Below are 19,099 nucleotides of genomic sequence, written 5' to 3'. Positions count from 1 at the left end.
AAGCTTTGGATTTGTTTATTTCATGAGCTCCTCTGTGTTTTAAATATCTGTCATCAAGAATAGTACAGTAGTAATACTAGTTGACCAAAACATTTGCCGCAGTATTGCGAGCTATACTTTTTGCTCCGAACGATGTCATTGGGCAGCATTAATTGAATATGCGATATTTTTATATATATATTTCGATATTTTTTGTATAAAATACAAAAGCTATAAGCTATTCGCATCGGTAGTTTGTTAAATGGTACAGTTGAAAACTAAACAAAAAAAAAAAACTGCTAACTAAAAATTGTTCTGCTAAAAAAGATGATGTCATAAAGTAACCTTTGTGAAAAGCGTACACTACACTTCCAAAACGAGCTATGACATCTTCAGTTATAACCAAATTTCAGTAGGATATACATCTATAAAATTCGTAGATCTTTTTTTTGATTTTGGTTAAATTATTTTTAAGGATACAATGGATAGTCAACAACCAAAAATCAAACACCAGTCAGAGGTGACTAGTCGCTTGAAGGCCGAGGAAAATGTAGTTCCTGGTAAGGAATTTACTCGCTGCAAAATTAACAGAGACTTACCAGACATCCTTTGCTACCCTACTCTACACTACAGATTTACTAGGGAATACACTCGATAACGAGTATATGTCGAGTGGCGAGTACATGCGCAGTCTCCGTGATCGGCTCAGTCAGTGCGTCCAGAGAAACAACCAGGACATCCAGGAGTCGGTGAAGCTACTCAAGGAATTGTCCGATGTGAGCGATGGCATGCATCTGGCGATAACCACCAACACCAACACCCCCAAAATAAAGAACCTAATCAGGAGCTTCGAGACGATCGGTACTGCCAACACAACGAATTTGGGGTTGGACAAGCAGTCCATTGATACGACCGAGATCCGTAGCCTATTTCTCGAGTTTAAAACGCTCAACGACGATGACTTGCTTCGCGATTGCCTGATAACTTTCAAGAGTGCCAAGGAGAAGTTTGAGAAGGTGCAAAGTTTCTTGGAAAATATGGTCGGCAGCGGTGGTACCGCCCCGTCCGCCCCATTCAGCGCATCCGTCGCATCTGCTGTGCCCGCCGCATCCGCCGCCCCCACTCAGTACGCGCCTCCCACTCCGCAGGCAAAAAAGCTATCGCCCAGCAACAGCGTGAGTCCCACTAGCAGCGTCAGTCCCAGCCTTCGCGACAAGATCGAGGCGTTCAACAAGGCGCTGGGGGATGGCAAGGATACGTCCAAGTACTTCGAGGACTGCTTCAGCACCCGCGATCCAGCGACAGAGGCTTCCGTCGAGGAGATGAAGCCGGCGACAAATGGGCGGTCGCGCACCCAGTCTGGTTATGAGGGCGATATCGACAGCGAAGCCGATCAAGCCGATAGTACTAGAGGCTAAGTTTAATGATATGATAAATCTGATGTCTAAATTTAAAAATTTCGACGAGAGAAGATATTTCTAATAAATAGTTTTCCTCCTGATTTCATTCAGAAAATCCTAAAAAAGGGTACAACTATGTTGCATCTACATATCGATTTGCCCAAAGTAAGTCATTTCGGCACCTCGCTAAAGACTGTGTATTTTGTTGCTGGCTTTAGAGATCCGACTCAGTAGGCAGCGGGTCGAGAAGTGAAACCCTGCGTTCGCCCTCTGTCTACGGAGCATTACGAAAAGCCCTGCCATAAAACAGCTTTCTGGTGCCTCATTCAACATGTTGGTAATCATATAGTCTTTGGCTCAAAGTTCAGGAACTTAATATACTATTGTCTTCATTGTGACGATACAAGTAGAAATACAAATCTGAAAAATATCACACTAAACTACAGTAAAAATCACGATTCATCCCTGGATGTCCATTCCATTCCATGCTTTGCATCAGCAAGTCATCTCCGCCGCCTGGAACATATCCGTGTAGTTGATGGCGAAGAAGATCGACACAGCACCAATGGTGGAGCCCAGCTGGGTGATGGATCCCACCCAGACCAGCGACTGGCCACCCTGGGAGCGCATCACAGTGGTGATACCCAGCTTGGTGTAGCTGACGATGCCCACCAGAAGGGTCCAGGCAGCGACGACTAGGATACCTCCGAAGCTATGGTCATAGAACGGCGGATATGGACTCAGAGCGGCCGTGGTAAAGACGTAGCTGGTGAGCAATGCGGCGATGATAGAGAGCACGGTTATGAGGCGCAGTGAGGTAAAATGCAGGAACATCGCCATGAAGCAAGCCACCGGATTGGCGATCACACTCAGCGTGGCGGCCAGATGATAGGAACGCGATCCATAGGGGGCACTCGAGTAGGACTGGATGCTCCCAAACATCCCGTTGCTAAACAGGGAGATAGCTCCTATCAGTAGCAACAGATAGGTGTATTGGCCGCGGGTCAGCTTTTCCGAAGGCGGCTGATTGTCCGCCTCACCGTACACGTATTTGTTGCCATCGCTGACGGTGACTTTGGCGTACTCCATCCTGGCCAGGGGCAGTGCATTGAGCAGCGTGTAGCCAATGTAGCTGAGCACCATCAGGCCGAACAGGATGAGGAAGAAGACCTTGGTGTCGAAGTTCGGTGGCACCTTCTGCTGCTCGAAGATCTCCTGGCCGGTCTCCGTGACGTTCACCAAAACGCACTGCGATGTCTCGCCAATGCCCTGGATAAGGGCTGTTACACTCGGGAGCAGGCCACTCAGTCCCTCGCCAATGAAGTACGTGACCATGTACTGCTCCTTGAAGCGCCCCATGTACGGCATGAACAGCACCGAGCTGGTGCAAGCATTCAGGGCCGTGAAAATGGTCAGCACCAAAAGGGCCACGCTGTGATCCACTCCGTTCACCTCAGCCGTACGGTTGTAGAAGAAGGCCGTGAGCAGGCAGGAGATGGCGCCCACCAGCAGAACGCCGTGTATGGTCCAGCCATCGTTGAGCTTGCGCGGTGAGTACTTCTGTATGGCCGTGTAGAGCAGCGGACCTAGATTGCCAATCTGGACCATTACGCTCAGGTAAGAAGGCAGACTCCAGCCCTCGGGGGCCTCGTCGACCAGCAGTGGAAGTTGTATGAAGGTTCCATTAACGCCCAGCCAGGTGCCGATGCCAAAAAATATGGCTAGTAGATCGACAATCAGGCTGCGATTCCTAAGTACAGAGCAGTACTTCTGCTCCATCTTCTTGTGAATGGTCCGCCAGGTGAGGAATACGCTTAGCTCGCTCTCGCTGGGCTCGGCCACGGCGCATCTGGAACAAAAGAGATTAGATTACTTCGGTTCGTGCTTGCAACATTGTAGAGATGATAATAGAGGTTTTATGAAGTCTCATTAAGAAATCCCACAGATATTATCGCTAGGAATAAATGATCTTAGTTTTAATCCACGATGTCTGTCTTTTGTTAACAGCGATATCTTGCTATAATAAACACAGTCTCATATTTGTACTGCGGTCGAATCACAGACACAGTGTGTCGATAAGTCTAGCCCAAATAAATAACAATAAATGGCATATTTGATTGCAATGGAATTTAACGCATATATGTACATACATATGTATGTATACGAGCATGTACAAAGCCTTTGCCTCTTCTCACAATGTCTAAGTAGTCGCGGGGTAGTATATCTTAAAACTGAACCCACATTCGATTTCATGCCAACCAATTGTTCAGATAAGCTTTACAAAATCATTATCAAATACAGCAGGGCATCAGCAGTACATTATTTTCGTGTCTTTGCAGAAGAGATAACCGAACGCTAAAGCGATTATGGTTTCCGCGGTTGATGTTCCACTTGGCTTCCACAAAGTGTACCCGGAGTCACCCCAAAGATAATTATTAAATTCCCCTCCTCTTCAAAGGTAATCCCCACTTTCGATTGGATATATCTTTGGGTCTAATCTCACATTGGAGTAGATACTCAATGATGTGCAATTGGTCACATACGTTCCACCTCTAATCTGGTAATTCAATTAGGCTGGGACTATCTGCACGTACTTTCGAGTATCTGACTGTGGATGATAAGAATCTAAATTGGAATCGGAACCCATTCATGGACCCACGACGACGTCACGGCGCTCGTTGCTTCCCAAATTAGCATAACTCCGATGCAAAGAGAGTGCGGGAGAAAGCCCTCTGAGCTTTAAGCTTATTTAAAACTGGTTTTTGGAGTGTACACAAAATTACAGGTAATCGTCCGCTTACCTGGCGAAATCGGAAGGAACCGCACTGGGGTCGTCCAACGACGAGATCACTCCGTAGACTGGCCCGGACTGGCTGGCAATGCCGAGTCCAGACCTGCTCTGGTAGCTGCTCATACTCTCGGGCTTGTTTTTGGTACTCTTCGAATGAATGGGTTTATGATCTGCCTGTGACGATGGGCAGATTAGATTTCAGCTTGTGGTGTGCCACTGTTGTACTATGGGATGCAATGGGGTTTGGCAGCTCGAAAACGGCACTGCCTGCAAACAATCGAATCAATCGAGGCACTTTTCAAGAAGCGTGGCTTAATTGGACCCGACGGCACAACTGTCGATCGGCAGCGTCTGAAAAAGCTTTCCCCAATTAGAAACTGCGGCCGCTTCTCTTGATTAATGACTGTGATTCGATCTGGCGCGAATATACATATATATACAAAGTCGAAGTTCCAATTTGTGCCCTTGGCAGACCAAGTCTTTTCCAATTTCAGGGCTCCGTTACGCAATGTGCGTGTGGTGGCAGAAGGAGACTGATGAGGATGATGCAAAATGCAGAGGGTCCTGAATGCTGGCTGCTTGGGTGAAGCGCGTCCAGCGTTGGCGGATTGTTTTGTCCATTTGAAAACTGAGTTTCCAGACTCGGTCAAAGCCAATTCGATGGAAGCGTCACAAAATAACAAAGTGGAGAATAAAATAGTCTGACTATGCGAACAGCTGTTTTGTCGCCGTCGAAAAAGAGAAAGAGCGAGCGGCAGAAAAAGCAGCGCACGTGTGGCGAAGAGAGCAAGCGCACAAAACGAAAGAGAGCGGGGACACACACATACGTTGAATGTATTCCCTTTCCGATAGTATTTACATTTTTTGATCGTGTTTGCAATTAAGTGAACAGTGAAGAGGATTTTCCAAGTAGATGTAGCCATGTGCAGGGGTTCGATTTATGCATTGAATTGATACAGGAAGTGTATAATTTAAAAAGGCCACTAATGAATATATTTTTACATATGTATGTATCTCAATGGCTGCCGTTGGGTCAAACGTTCTTTTCTTTTATAACAGCGGTAGGCAGGCTTTTTATGAAGTTTGGAGCAGTCAAATATATATGTAAGAATACCTACTGTATTATTATGTTGCAATAGCGCACGCAATGCCCGTTGATTTTGCAATTGGTATTATCTATTGGAGCATTCGCCTGTGCGTGTCGAGTACCCTTCTCCATATACCATAATCACGTTTAATCTCCAAGGGTATCTGAAGTCTCGATCTTTGAAGTTATCGTTCCTCCCGTTTTGTTTTTGTGCAGTGTCTTTTTTATTTTGCTTTATTGAAAATGAAACGTAATGAAAGCCAAATGAAGTTCCAATACCCAGAAACTAAACCCTATGAAATGTAAAAATAGTATTGTTATGCATTTGGAATGCCTGGCACGACTCGGCGGCGCAGGCCATTCCCCGGAAATCAATGTAATGCCAGGTGGGAAAAACCTATTGGGAGCTGCAGAGCTGCTGATACCAGCGCTTGCTCTCGCGGCAGCGGGGATTCGTGCACATGGGGCAGCGCATCAGAAACTTGGGATTGACGGCCCGCTGGGACTTCAGGTGATCCGCCACAATGTTGCTGAGGGCATCGATGAACAGCGGATGGTCGTTGGGGGCGGCGGCACGGCGTATCTCCTCCACGCCCACCTCCTTGGCCAACTCGTCGCAGTACTCGATGTCCAGCTCGTGCAGGGTTTCGATATGCTCGTTGACAAAGGCAATGGGCACGAGTATAAAGTTCTTCAAGCCTTGCTTGACATACCCCTGCAAAAGAGAAAGCAATAATATTCGTAGTGGTTGATTGGTACGCCAGAACCCACCTTGATTGCATCATCTGTGGCCGGGGCAAGCCAGGGCAGTGGTCCCACTTTGGACTGCCAGGCGAGGCTGTAGGGATTGGTCTGGCCCAGCTCCTGCATGACCATGTGCACGCTAGCCCCGATCTCAGAGGGATAAGGATCGCCCCTGCTGACCGCCTTCAGAGGCAGGGAATGGGCAGTGAAAAGTATGACCACATCGTTCCTCTTGGTCGGCACGAATTTGGCCAGTTCATCGCGAATGCGCTGGGCAAAGGTCTTTATGAGCAGCGGGTGTGTGCCCCAGCGGTCGATGATGCTCCACTTGATGTTGGCGGGCAAATCACTGGCAAAGAAGGGGTGTTTTTCTTGGTCATATCGCCCTGCTCCGTAAGGGTTTCGCTACTCACTTGCTGCGGTAGTGGGTGAAAATGGAATTGAAGCTGGAGCCGGATGTGGCGCAGCTGTATTGTGGATACTGCGAGAAGAGCACCACCCTCTCTGGCTTGTCGCTGGAACATGACAAAATGTAATCCCAAGAAAACGCATCATACTTTCTCTTATGTAAACCACCTCTCGATCTGTGCCAGGGTGTTCTCTGTCAGAGGATTGACGTAGCGGAAGCCCACGTAGTGCTTGTGGGGGGCGGTCGTCGGTGACAGCTTGTCGAGCTGCTCACACATCAGCTGGCCTTGCAGCTCCGTCCACTTGAGTATGGGCGATCCACCGCCAATCTCTTTGTACTTTTTTTGCACCTCCGGCGTTCGCCGCTGGGCAATCCAGGGACCTAGCCTGCTCTGCACCGGCAGCTGGATCATGTCCCGGTCAGTCATGATTCTCAGTAGGTAGTCGTGCACCTGGTCGGTGCTCTGTGGTCCGCCCATATTGAGCATGAGGACCGCGGTCTTAGCCGGCTGACCGCTGAAGTGTCTTGCCCTCGCTGCCAAGTTAACGCCATTGGCTGCAAAAGGAATAGATCAGAGACTGTCTGATCCTTAATTGCATCTACTCACTGGCCAGCCTGCACAAGTTTCTGTTATGCAAAAACATCCTTTTTTACTTCTAAAATATTGCACTTGAATGACAGCCGGAAAAGAGAGAAAAAACTCTTGTTCTCTTGGTTATTTTTGTTGTTCTTGTTCTTTTTGTGCTTTACATTTGCTCAAATTACTACATGGCTACAACACGGCTACTGCACATTTGCTACATAATGGAAGAAAAAAGAGGGTGTGGACAACAAGCAAGACGGCACAGAAAATGAAACGCATGCAAGGGTGAATCCACCCCATTTGCCCAATACACCGTGAAGGCAAAAAGTCAGAAATATATCGTCTCTTTCTGAAAATATACCTAACAAATATCGATGAAAATCGGAACTTAACCCACTTGACCCGCCTCTATTTAAGCAGGTGAACAGTACTCAGATCAGCAAAATTTTCCATCGATTCAAGTGCCGTATATTTGGCTCGGGGCAGTGTTTGACCAGGTGAGCATGCCCTACGATTACACTTTTAAGTGTATTTTTTTTACAAATAAAATCAGTACAAATTTTACTTTTCAAAGCAAGCAGATATGTACTTTTCGTGAGCGCTGTGGCTCCAGATGACTACAATGCACGGATAAAGCACAGCAATATTGGATAAATCTGGTCTTGCGGAACCGAAATGCAAACATGTTTCTTATAATCTATATAATCGGCTTTCATTCGACTTCCTTAACCCATTACGGGCACCATCTAAACGGCTCTTACGATTTTGATGAAATTTTGATTTGTGTGCTTTGGAGACCATAGTAGTTGATAGAGACCAATATTTTTTTTACCTGTGCAAACACTTGAGATATAGCCTGGGAATTTAAGTACCATAATACTCTTATTTGGAAAGATGTTAATGCTTTTCACAGAATCTTATTGTTATTTTCATATGGTTGATACTCCAGTTGAAGTTTTTCCCACATAGCAACATAATTGCATTTTCAATACATACGAAAACCAGTTTCGTATTTAAATTTCACTTTTCATTAGACTTGGTTTGTGGCCAGGTGTGTTAAATATGTCCGAAACTGTATAAAACGATTGCGCGATAATAGTTTTTCGGACTACTGAGAAAGCTTTGTTTTTAACAGGTGAAATTTTTTGGGCAGCCAACAAAAAATTATGCTGCATTAAAATTTGTACTCTTTACATCACAAACAATTTATTACGATATCTTTCACCACTTTAGCGATACAATTCTTCAATTTTTATAGTTTTCATGGGTTTTGAAACTACCCATTGGTCCTCAATGGGTTAATTCGATTAAAATTGTCGGATATTTATTTTGCTCATCAAAAAGCCTGTTGATATTTTCATCGTTTCCATACGAATATCATCCATGATTCGATCGACTTATGAATATTTCGTTTTCGTTTGGTTTCTTATAATTCGATTGGATTATATTATAATATATGACTTAGTTATTGATAAAAAAAATGTATGTTTAATAAAGTCTCTTAACCTAGAAAAAAAATTGTAACTTAAGTGATGAAAAAAAAAAGGTTTTTGTTTTATTTTTAGGGTCAACAGCCGCACTTGGGGCAAAGCATTACAATATTTTACCATTTGTTCATAAAAATGATAAAAAAAAAAATAAAAAAAAATGTATCCCACATCTCCTCGAACAGTGAGTGCGCTAGCGGCAGAATTCCATTAGCAAGGAGGAGCCACTACTGACCAGCTCGTCAATAAAATCGCGTGCTGGCAACCACTTTGACTTACACTCCTTTTGATGACAGGTGGAGCTGCCTAAGGTCCCATCACATACGCATAGTCCGGAATCTGGCTGTGGTAACCGTTACTCTGCATCCGGATATGCAGAAGGCCAACTGTGGCGGGATCAATCGGTACGTTGCCTTGGAAGATGTTGAAACCTGAAAGACAACGAATCTGAGGGTTAAAAGATGATCGAATTGAACGTTAACGATCATAATCTTACATTGATAGTCCCCATGCTCGTTCTTAACGAGAACCAAAGGATGTATGGATTGTTCCAGATGGCTAACGGGCACTAAAACTAAACCGCCTTGGGGATCATCGAACCCTGGTGCAGAAACGCCAGTATTTTGTACATTTACATTCTTTGTTGGTGTTGCGTTTGTTGGTGCTGGCTTCTTCTCGCTCTGGAGATTGGGGAGTGATGGGGGCGCCAAGTTTTCCAATTCGTCTTCATCATCGGAATTGTGCGGATTGTGACAACCAAAGCAGCGACAGTTTGTGCATGACTTGCCAGACACGTAGCAGAGACAGCGATTATTGCGACAGGTACGTTTGGGGTTAGCCCGCGCTCCAGAGGTTCCGCAGCGGCAATTGTGCTTAAATGGATCTTCCTTTGTCATTCCCGCATTCCTACGAGGAGATCCCGTAGTAGCACTGTTTTTGACGGCTTTTTGAGGTGTCTCCTTCACGCAGGAGATGATGCTGGGCATTGAATTAACAGGATTCATTTGCGTGTCTTTATTCTTGTCCTTGATGGTGGATGATATATACTTCTGGCTGGAATTCAGGTGTTGTTCCTCTGAGGAGGTCTCTTCATATGACTGCTTCGGGCTGGTATTCTGGTCATCGAAGGGAGTGGATGTAGCCGTGGGTATGAAATAAGTCATGGCATAGTCAGTATTCATAGTGTTGTTGGGGAAGGTGGACATGAAGATTGCATCGGGGAGATCTACCTGCTCCAGTTCGGCCAAGCTGTGGTCCGTGTAGCCGGCTTCAGTGTTTAGGAAACCTTCGTTCACAATAAATGACGTCTGGGCGGCCGTCAGACCCGTGCCAGACCTTGTTGACATTTGGAGCAGCGGATGGGAAGCCTCCAGTTCAATGTCGGACAACTGCTCGAAGAGGTTATGCTCCTACGGCAGCTCGGCAGTTGTGGCCACCGTGGTGAGCGGCGTCTCCGCGGGACAAGATATGGGAAGTGTCGGAAATGTGACCTGATGAGCTCCTCCCTTTATATTAATAATGGGCGGTCAATTGCACAGAAACTTGTTGATTTTTCCTCCAGCAACACGTGATAATTTCCCAACTATCTATTCGATTTTCTACAGAAGGCGTTGCTTGCCGTTTAACTTGTCTGCTGCCGTATTCTTCAAACTAATATTCACGTGCCAAAATTTACAAAAAAAGGTTTAAATATCAGTTTACAAAAATTGAAGAAAACAAATTTACCCACCAAAAAAACCACACGAAGCTACGCACAACTACAGATGCAAATAAAACAAAAAACTCGCAACCAATATATATTTCTCGCTCTAATTGAATGATTTTCCCGACTATCCCATCACTAAAAACCAGTGCCCATCACTGAAAGTTGCGTGCAGCTATTTCCGCCATCTCGTTTTTGCGTGGCTGGCGTCGAATGTTTGTATAATACAAAAATGAAAGTACCCAGACGAAGCCAATTGGGAATATAATTTGCAATTAGGATCAACGCATAGTCGAATAGCAGGACAAGTAAAGCATCTGGATGATCCTGATAAATCGGAGAACGACAGAAAGCATTTAAAAGGCCCAACAACGTCTCCTGTGCCTTGATGGCCGTACACGGTCCAATCTCCGATCCGTGCATCTATCAAGGCCCACCTTTTGAACCATATGGTCTTCATGGGCATCAAACCGGATTCGGAGATGAACGTATTTTTTGCGAACGTGAAAAAATACTGCAGCCAAGGCTCCTCGTCAATATTTAGCGAGGACACGCTGTTCTCCTTCATTTGGCCCGATCAACACTTAAAGTCGAGTCAGGACTACTTAACATTCGCTGGGAAGGATTCGTTGATTTTGCGGGAGACCATGGAATGTGGACGCGTTTTCGCGTCCTTGGAATTTCAGCAGGTGGCAAATAAAGATGAGCAGCGTCGCTACCAGCTGCGTCAGAGTGCGAAGAAGCAAGCCTTCTGCCTATCATTTGTATTTCCAATTGACAACTCTTTCTTGATTCTTATCGAATTCTATAGCCAATGGCTGACGATTCACAAGTACAAGTCCCTTAATGAATTATTGGATATGATCTTCAGTTCCCCGCATTTCTTCTATCGCGAGGACTCGGCGACGAGGCGGTAAGCCGTTTCTGCGTTGATACCGGCATTGGCGGTTTCTACCTTGTGGGGAAGTTGAAGGCGCCGCAAGACAGGGCCGAATCTATAAAGGGAGACATCGAGGCGATTAGCTACAAGGCTTGGAAGATTATCGAGCTAATGGATAACAAGTTAAATGATTATATGAGAGACGCTCTAAACAAAGCGGTTATAATTAGCTTCCTGGACGCCACAGACGGCATTGATTTACGCAAACCGTCGGTTCAGTTCATTGGGCATCGGGCAAAATATACAAAACATTGTACGGCGGTGACGCCACGTCTTTTTCCATCACAGAATCTGGATTTTCAAACACTCCTGACCTCAGACAAGGGATGCTCGTCGGCGAATGAATTTTAAATATAATTAAATACTAATAATAAAGCTAAAAGTTTCAACACAAGAATTTTTTTGAGAATCAACAGAACATAATCGGGGTCGAATGAATTCCTAATTTTAATTGAATAAGCGAAATAAATGTCCTTTAAAAATTGTATTCATACAACATATGAATATGGGATATCTCAAAAAAATCAACCGCAATTTCCGCAGTTTGTGCTACATTCGCTACATTGCTACATCAAAAATCAAAAATAACGATGGCTTCGATTTGCTAAACCAGGGATATGAAAATTCGCTTCCTTTGCAACACTGAGAGACAGTATTGGGTCGCGTGTACAAGCCCCAACAGCAGTGCATTTCACTCTCATCGCTCACGGCGAGTGTTCCATTGCTAGTCGTTCTTCAATCCAGCGTTTAAAAACCCTCAGAGCAATATAAACTAAAGCCGTATGATACAGTATCATAGAGCAAAGACCCTCGATCCCCGGCCTGAGCAATAAAAAACAAGAGTTTGGTGTGTGTAGTGTGCAGAAATAGCTAAGAACTGCGGGGAAAACGCGGCGCAGCAAAGTGGAAAAAAGCATAGAGAAAGGAGAGAGAGAGAAAGCGAGTGATAGATAGGGCTGGTTGCTCCGGTGCGGTGGTGGTTATGGTGGGTCCGTGTGTTATCGCCGTTCGCCCCGAAGCATTGACTTGCTCCAAATTTACGGCGCAGGCGCAGAACTACACATAAAACCTCTCTCTCTGCTCGCGCTCTCTGCGTGTGGTATCAGTGGGCAAGTGGGAGCGGGAGCCCCTCCAAACAGGATATTTTATTATACTGAAATTCATACTGAAACTCATACGCATACACACACCCACACACGCACGGAGTAACGTAGGAGTAGAGCGCAGGAAATTCGCATTTTCAGGCCAGAAGCACTCGGTGTGTAGTAAAGCGCGCTCCACAAGCAAAAGCTTCGCATTGCCATTCGGACGCATTCCGTTGCTTGCTCGCTGCTGCATCCATCACACTTACACAAACACAAACACCCTTGTGCATACACTCTCTCACACCCACACACGTGCAAAAATCAATTAAAAGCAAAGAGATAACAGAAAAAAATAGAGATAAAATAAAAGTTTGAGAGTTGAATTTGTTCGTGGACAAAAAAACCGCTCGCCAGCGAACATGTCGAAATTAACTGTGAAATGTGCAAAAGCTCACAAGTTACGCAAAAAATGCCGCAGCAAAAACGTCGCAGTCGCAGTCGCCGCAGCAGTCGCAATCTCAGCAGCACTAGTGGAGAGAAAAATGTGAAACGGGCAACGAGAAACGAGCAACGAACAGCAGCATCAGCAGCAGAAGCAGGGAGAAGAGTGCAGCAGCGTACAGAGTATGCCCAAAAGTGCAAGGATGCATCGTCGTGCCATTGACCACCGAACCAGCAATTTGTCTCTAACACTAAATCCAGCAGCGCCTACAACATCTACTAAATCCACGTAGCCCAGGCCTCGTCGCATCCACCCCACATTGTCACTGTCGGACGGACAAACGGACGAACGTTGTGCCGGAAGCGCTGCAGCAGCAGCACTAGAATCAGCGGAAATTAAAACAAATCGAAGTCGAAATAAAAAGCACTCACACAGAGAGAGGCAGACAAGAGACAACGGTAAGGAGAGAGACAGAGAGATAGAGAGAGAGAGAGAGAGAGAGAGAAAAGAGTAACGGAGTGTATTCTACGTTGCATCGGATTTACAACACGGCACATTTACTACCGGTTACTGCAGCTGGCTCCGGTTCCGGCTACTGCTCTCAGCCCTCCCCCTTCCACTACCATTACGGGTGCATCCACCTCCTTTCGCTCCTTTTGGCTGGTGCTGATGATGATGATGATGATGTTGTTTGCAATTTGTGATTTCATGTTTTCATAACTCGGCCAACCGTTGGCACGGATTAGACAAAACGTCGAGCGTCGGGCATCAAGCGTCAGCAGCCTTCAGGACAGGCTTCCTGTACCAAAGTGCAGGTGAGTGGGCACGCGGGTACGGGTATGGGTACGGGTACGGGCAGGGGCACGGCTATGATGGGATAAATCCTTTAAGTCGCAAACTATTCAGGGCGGAAAGCTCCTGCGATGTGGAATGACAGTTGATTGTGTCGAGTGGCCGTTGGCTGTTAGATATTCACTGTAAATGAAAAGCGTAACCCGGATCAATGCAAATGTCATTGGTTCTAAGGGTTACCCTTCAATATAAGGATTTGACAATAGGATTGAAACAGGACCGTGCGTCCACGTATAGCTGTAAATAGTATGCGAGCTGTAAGAGATTGTGCGGTGATGGCTTTAGTAAAATACCCATAAAAGAGATTCCTTTAAAAAAAACTAAAGTCAAGTAGATTTATATATTGAAATTCTTCGTTCAAAGTCAAAGAAATATTTGTAACACTCCCCATTTAGATTAAATTTCTGAAGATGTAATTTCCACTTATACTTCTTCTTCTGGGTTGAAGTCCTTTATTATATTTGCCTCCGGAAGTTTCAATTATTTTATTTTTTAATTAAGAAAGGAATTTCTGCACAAACCAAAACCCCCCACTCCCCCGCAATCATAAACGAACATTTCATCAAAACAATGGGAGAGCAAGAAAGAGAGAAGTCTTATATGTGGCTGTTACTCGCCCAGCATCAAAGTCTTTACAGTTCTACCCCCAAGCACCCAGACCTACAGGCCAGAGAAAAAAAAATAAAATGAAAAATAAAGCACAAAATGGGAAAAAGTACGACTGGGGGGGGAGGGAAGATACGAAAAGCAAAACATTAACCGCGACATTAACAATCAGAAATGTTACTTTTTTTCCTCTTTTTTTTTTTGCCACATTCCACCACCACATCCCCCAGGACCCCCAAACTACCCTCAGAGTTAAGAGCTTTGCTCCAATTTTACAAGCAAACAGAGGAAAAAGATTCGCGTGGGGTTCCAAAACATACAAAATGTTGAGGGAAAAATAGAAGGAAATTCAGTGAAAAAACCTAGTAAAATAGCTATGGTGCTATAAATGCAGCAAAATGGTTGCAAAATAGAGAAATAAATAATAGCTATAGCGGAAGCCGAAAAGTGAGAAAACGTCATATTTTCTATGTTATAAGCCCTTGGATTACTCATGGTTTCTCTTGGGAAAGCACGACCTACTGCTTGGAAGATTGTAAATCGTTTTAGAGATCATTTTAGATAGTTGGCGTTGCAACAGCTGAAAGAAGTAAGAAAGCGGACGCTTCTAGAAGTTGGAGAACATATTTATAACTACTACACTGTCTCCAAGAAAAGTATTGTTACCAATAACTGCGCCCTCAGAATTCTCTGGCAACATCTCTGCTTTAATCCAAAAAGTTGTAGCTAGAAGTAAGCTGTCAGGGGCATCTTCAGAATGGCAATAAATACTCGTATGTGCTTCGAATTATGAACAGAATATAATGGAAAAAGAACATGTACTCATGATTAAAATGATTAAAAAACTAAATACTACTAAATACTAAATATTTACAAAATTGCCATGCAACTCGTTTGTTATGTTAAATAATATTCTGCTTTGCTTTAATAATATAATTAGAGAGAAAGGCAGAGAGAGGATGTCTCTGGCCAGTGCACGTGGTGCTATCATCAACAGTATCCCATTGAAGTGTGCACCGTAATTCCATCCTTTGAATCTGCATTCCCTAATTAGATAAAACCCTCCCCTTCGCACACTGGGGGAAAGCGGTTTTCCTGGTCGGTTTCCATGGTTTTGTACATATTTTTGGTAGTTAAACGTGACTCTGACTCTCTGCCCAGTGGCGAGTGCACTGTCGCCTGGTGACAGAACAGCGTGCCAGCTTGGGACTTGAAAGCGGCAACAAATGCCACATGCGGCGCCACGAATGCATGTGCTTCAGTGTGTGTGTGTGTGTCTGGAAATCCATGGAGGGGGAGTGCCGCTCAGTCTCCACCCTTGTGACAGTCGTCGCTGTTGCTGGTGGTGGTTCGGTCTCGGTCTCGTCTTTTGGGTGGTGCCACTACATGCCAGTTAATGTCTGCGCCAAAGGGGCTGGCAGCACGAAATGGAGATAAACTTGAACGCAGCAATAACAATATCAAAAAATGCGATGGGGTTAGGATTGGGTCCGAAAAAAAAACAGAAAACAGAAAAAAGAGCAATCGATAAATCCGCTATGCTTTCTCTACACTGGATCCCCTCTTCAACGCTGCAATGCCTGCGGGGGGCGCAGTTTACACTGGGAAACATAGGGGAGTAAAGTGAAAATATATTGACCGAAAATGTAGGCATAGCACAAGTAAAGAATTCACCGAAAAGAGAGAGAGAGAGAACTAAGATTCCTATCAGTCGTTATAGGTTGCATTGATCGACATCATTAAAAGCACAAAAAAAGTACACTCAGAGAAAAATGGCATACTTAATACGAAAAAACACACACATATTTAAATTAAATATTCAGTTTTTAGTAAAATTAAAAGGAATGCACTTTAACTTGAACATAAATGTGTTAAAAAAGTATTTTTAATATGTTCCACATTTAATTAAAATATTAAAAACATTAAAATAAATGTAAAATATTAAATCTGGTAGAAAATATATTGTATTGTTATTAATTTAATTTAAATATAAAATTTGCTTTAAATATTAAATACATTTCAATCAGATATTTTCATAATAATTTCAAAATGTAAATGAAAAAACTTTTTATTTCACAATTTTCAATCTGGAATTAAATCTATTATTATCGATCTGTTCCTTTTTTAAGTCTCATTATAAATAGTTGTATATATTGGATTGGAGAAATTAAAAAAATTCCGTCTGGCTGTTAGAATTTCTATGTGCAATCTCGTAACGAAAGATATATGATGGGGCTTAAATGAGTGATTTTTTTTAACACATAGTTTTCCATATACTTGGTTCCACTCCATTCTATCCCTAGCATTTCTCCTGGGATTGCCACAGGGTGACCCCATTAAATCTTACAAAATAGGGAATGTACACAGAGAAATTTCACAGCCCACTGTTTACAATACCTCAAAATAAACAGCCAAACTAAACATTTGGAGATCATTTACCACAGAAATAACTTGGTCTGTTGAGTGGTTTTTCTGCTTATAGCTATTTCTATTTTTATGTTCAACCATTAATTAATTCCATTCCCATGTTTCTTTCAGTGCGAATTATATACGCAGGAAAAAAAACTCCCATTTCTCGGAGCATTTTTGCTGAGTTTTGCGAATATTTGTTCTGTTTTTTATTATTTGATAAATGATTTGCAATTTCTGTTGCCCGAGGGCGGTACAGGCGGGGCGGTTTTCGTGGAGGTTTGTCACTCATTTATGCACACACACACACACACACAGATACCCATATCCATATCCATACTTACAACGTTTGCTGCCAGAATTTATGATGTCATTATAATAAATTTTATGCGTGCCTAGACAACATTCCATTCCATTTCCCAGCGACTGCCACTGCGGCGACTGCCAGCGTTGTTCTTGTTATTGTTGTTGCTCTGTTGTTTTGCCGCCTTCTAAATGTTGTAATTGCTGTTGCTGTTGTAGCAGTCCTTTCATCTGAATGTTGTTGCTGTTGTTGTTATTGCGTCTGTTTCATCAACACCCTTGCAACATATTTTTCTTGCTTGACTGCTGTACTTTGTCGCTGCTGTTGCCTAGGACACAAAGTATCTTGTATCTGCATGTTCTCCTGCTCTGCTCCCTTTGCAATAGAAGTTATGAATAGGAATTCTTCTTCTCGGCTGCACGACCAGGACAATCGCATTGAAGGGCCGGAGATGCTGCTGGCTGCCAAGGAAATCAGTTGTCGGGGCAGCAGCTGGACCCCCACGCCCCCCCGCTCACATATGCATGGCATTCTTCTTTGTACATTTGAATGTCCTGGGCACGATTGTAACATTTTTCATTGCAATTACGGAGTAGCGGCAGTGGGGGAGTGGCTGGGCTCGTGCAGGCCAGACAAAGTGTTTTATGGCAACAAAATCTCGGTTGGAGCTGTGGGCAAAGTGCCAGCCAGAGCCATGCCCCGACTGCATACGTGCTCGCCATGACGATGACGCGACGGTCTCCAACGCGACATCATCAGGATGGCATGTACAATATGCCATGCGGTTCGCCCTGTCCATATGCCTGGTGGCCACTTAATTAAAAAATTCTTTGCCGTTGATTTTCTATTTCTCTGCGGCTGCATGCTCAGCATTGTATTGACCAGACGATGGAGTCCTTCCCTTCTAGATGTGTCAGAGAGTTCAGCCAGTTTTGTTCCCCTGAGGGATCTGCGGCGCTAATAACTTTAATTCCAAAGAGCAGACAAGTCTGCTGCTGGGAAACATCTATTCCATCTAGTTGGAGTTGGAGTTGGAGTTGGAGCTGTGCAAGTGCAAGGGGGCATTGGGGTTTATCTAAACAGTTGCACAAGTTCTCAGCAACTGCACAGAAGCCTTCCTTCTCGTGTCGTGTAAACAATTCTCTTCCGTTCTGTCTGGCTCTGGATCTGGGTCTCGGTCTGGGGCTGCGGAAGAGCAACAGTCCCAGCAGCAGCAGCAGCAAATAGTTTTTAATTAAAAATTATATCAACATTCATTAGGAGCACAGGGCAGCCCTAGCGCTTTGTTTTCTCCGAATGGAGTATAGAGTATGGAGAAACTTGCCAAAGACATTAGCAAAAGCATCTAAAAGTGTTAACTTATTGTTTATTGTGCAATTGCAATGAAAATCCATTTTTATCTATTCTGGAAAACATTTTCCATTACCTTGCACAAGAGAAATTAAAGAGGCTTGCTTTCAAACAGCATAAAAGATGGTTTTGGTCTGAAAGCAGAGCAAGCAGCTGGGGCAGGGGGCAGGGGGCAGGGGGCTTTGAAGCGAAGTTAAGTTGCGGAAACCAGGCCAACACAATTAGCCATAAAGGCCAGTCAGCCGCTAGCTGCCTGCTGGGGTCCTAGGCTCCTTCATTTGCATAAATATCTGTGTGTGTTTGTGAGTGTGTGACAGGCTGGCAAGGCCCAGCCAGCACTCGCCTACATGGAATTTCGATTCGAGGCAATGACAAGTGCTGAAATGTATTGCATACTTTTTAGGGCTGCCCAACAGTCAGCAAAGTGTCAGCAGAAGGCAGGCGACCCATTTATGTCCTCTATTTTATATACCCTTTCCAGAGGCAATGATAATTTGGCACATCATTTTGCACTGTGGCAGAGGCCAGAGGAGTGCAAAGGCTATAAAACATATATGTGTATGTTTTCCCTAAGTTGAGACTTCTTCCAGTGAGACTTTTAGAACTTTGGTATACCAAGATCTGGACAGAGTGTTTTTTTAAATTTATTTTGGACCACCCTTTCTGTTCCATTTTCCCCTGTTTGCCCATCACCCATACCCCTTTCTCCGTTGGATATCTGTCTGCTTAACGAAGAACATTTTATTTGGCCATAGACGACGGACGGACAGGGCTAAGGAGCTGGGCAAACATTGCATTATCAGCGCCATAAAATCAAACGCAGACAGTTACTCGATATATGCATAATACAAGCACGAGTGTGTGTGGAGAGAACTGTCCAACTCCTCGAGTGCCGCCTTGTCAGGCAAATGCATATGACACATGTCAGA

The 19,099-nt window shown here is 44.3% G+C and overlaps 5 protein-coding genes across 12 annotated transcripts in view; 2 read left to right on the top strand and 3 right to left on the bottom strand.

The window, feature by feature from the left end:
- Positions 1 to 369: 369 nt before the first annotated feature.
- LOC108155347 lies at positions 370 to 1,483 on the top strand. The gene is made up of 2 exons (XM_017286105.2): positions 370 to 539; positions 613 to 1,483. Exons 1-2 carry the CDS (start codon positions 461 to 463, stop codon positions 1,395 to 1,397), a joined length of 864 nt encoding a protein of 287 aa, XP_017141594.1. The 5' UTR covers positions 370 to 460; the 3' UTR covers positions 1,398 to 1,483.
- Positions 1,484 to 1,690: 207 nt separating this feature from the next.
- Positions 1,691 to 4,878, bottom strand: LOC108155345 (solute carrier family 52, riboflavin transporter, member 3-A). The gene is made up of 2 exons (XM_017286103.2): positions 4,181 to 4,878; positions 1,691 to 3,228 (listed from the first exon to the last, which is right to left on the bottom strand). Exons 1-2 carry the CDS (start codon positions 4,291 to 4,293, stop codon positions 1,875 to 1,877), a joined length of 1,467 nt encoding a protein of 488 aa, XP_017141592.1. The 5' UTR covers positions 4,294 to 4,878; the 3' UTR covers positions 1,691 to 1,874.
- Positions 4,879 to 5,473: 595 nt separating this feature from the next.
- Positions 5,474 to 7,147, bottom strand: LOC108155346 (ferrochelatase, mitochondrial). Its single transcript, XM_017286104.2, has 5 exons — positions 7,018 to 7,147; positions 6,578 to 6,965; positions 6,415 to 6,516; positions 6,029 to 6,350; positions 5,474 to 5,972 (listed from the first exon to the last, which is right to left on the bottom strand). The coding sequence occupies exons 1-5, from the start codon at positions 7,052 to 7,054 to the stop codon at positions 5,655 to 5,657; spliced, it is 1,167 nt and encodes a 388-aa protein (XP_017141593.1). The 5' UTR covers positions 7,055 to 7,147; the 3' UTR covers positions 5,474 to 5,654.
- Positions 7,148 to 8,531: 1,384 nt separating this feature from the next.
- On the bottom strand, positions 8,532 to 10,287 carry LOC108154451 (E3 ubiquitin-protein ligase msl-2-like). Of its 2 annotated transcripts, XM_017284723.2 has the most exons (4): positions 10,210 to 10,287; positions 9,710 to 10,130; positions 8,977 to 9,595; positions 8,532 to 8,911 (listed from the first exon to the last, which is right to left on the bottom strand). In XM_017284723.2, the coding sequence occupies exons 2-4, from the start codon at positions 9,824 to 9,826 to the stop codon at positions 8,787 to 8,789; spliced, it is 861 nt and encodes a 286-aa protein (XP_017140212.1). In that variant the 5' UTR covers positions 9,827 to 10,130; positions 10,210 to 10,287; the 3' UTR covers positions 8,532 to 8,786. The 2 variants fall into 2 exon arrangements, with proteins under 2 accessions (XP_017140212.1, XP_017140211.1); XM_017284722.2 differs by having other exon boundaries at positions 8,977 to 10,130.
- Positions 10,288 to 11,810: 1,523 nt separating this feature from the next.
- The window catches only part of LOC108157236 (rho GTPase-activating protein 100F), a 40,200-nt gene continuing 32,911 nt past the window's right edge, over positions 11,811 to 19,099 (top strand). For 3 of the 7 annotated variants that reach the window (XM_017289204.2, XM_033388944.1, XM_017289203.2), the window contains exon 1: positions 11,811 to 13,464. The gene's annotated coding sequence lies outside the window, so the exon portion shown is untranslated. The remainder of the gene's footprint in view (positions 13,465 to 19,099) is intronic. The other 4 variants (XM_017289198.2, XM_033388943.1, XM_017289197.2 and 1 more) reach the window with 2 other exon arrangements.

Source organism: Drosophila miranda, chromosome 2 (genome assembly GCF_003369915.1).
Source record: "Drosophila miranda strain MSH22 chromosome 2, D.miranda_PacBio2.1, whole genome shotgun sequence".
In the NCBI taxonomy this organism is placed as follows: Eukaryota; Metazoa; Arthropoda; class Insecta; order Diptera; family Drosophilidae; genus Drosophila; species Drosophila miranda.
Note: the sequence above shows the minus strand (reverse complement) of the source record. Positions and strands in the feature narration are given on the sequence as shown.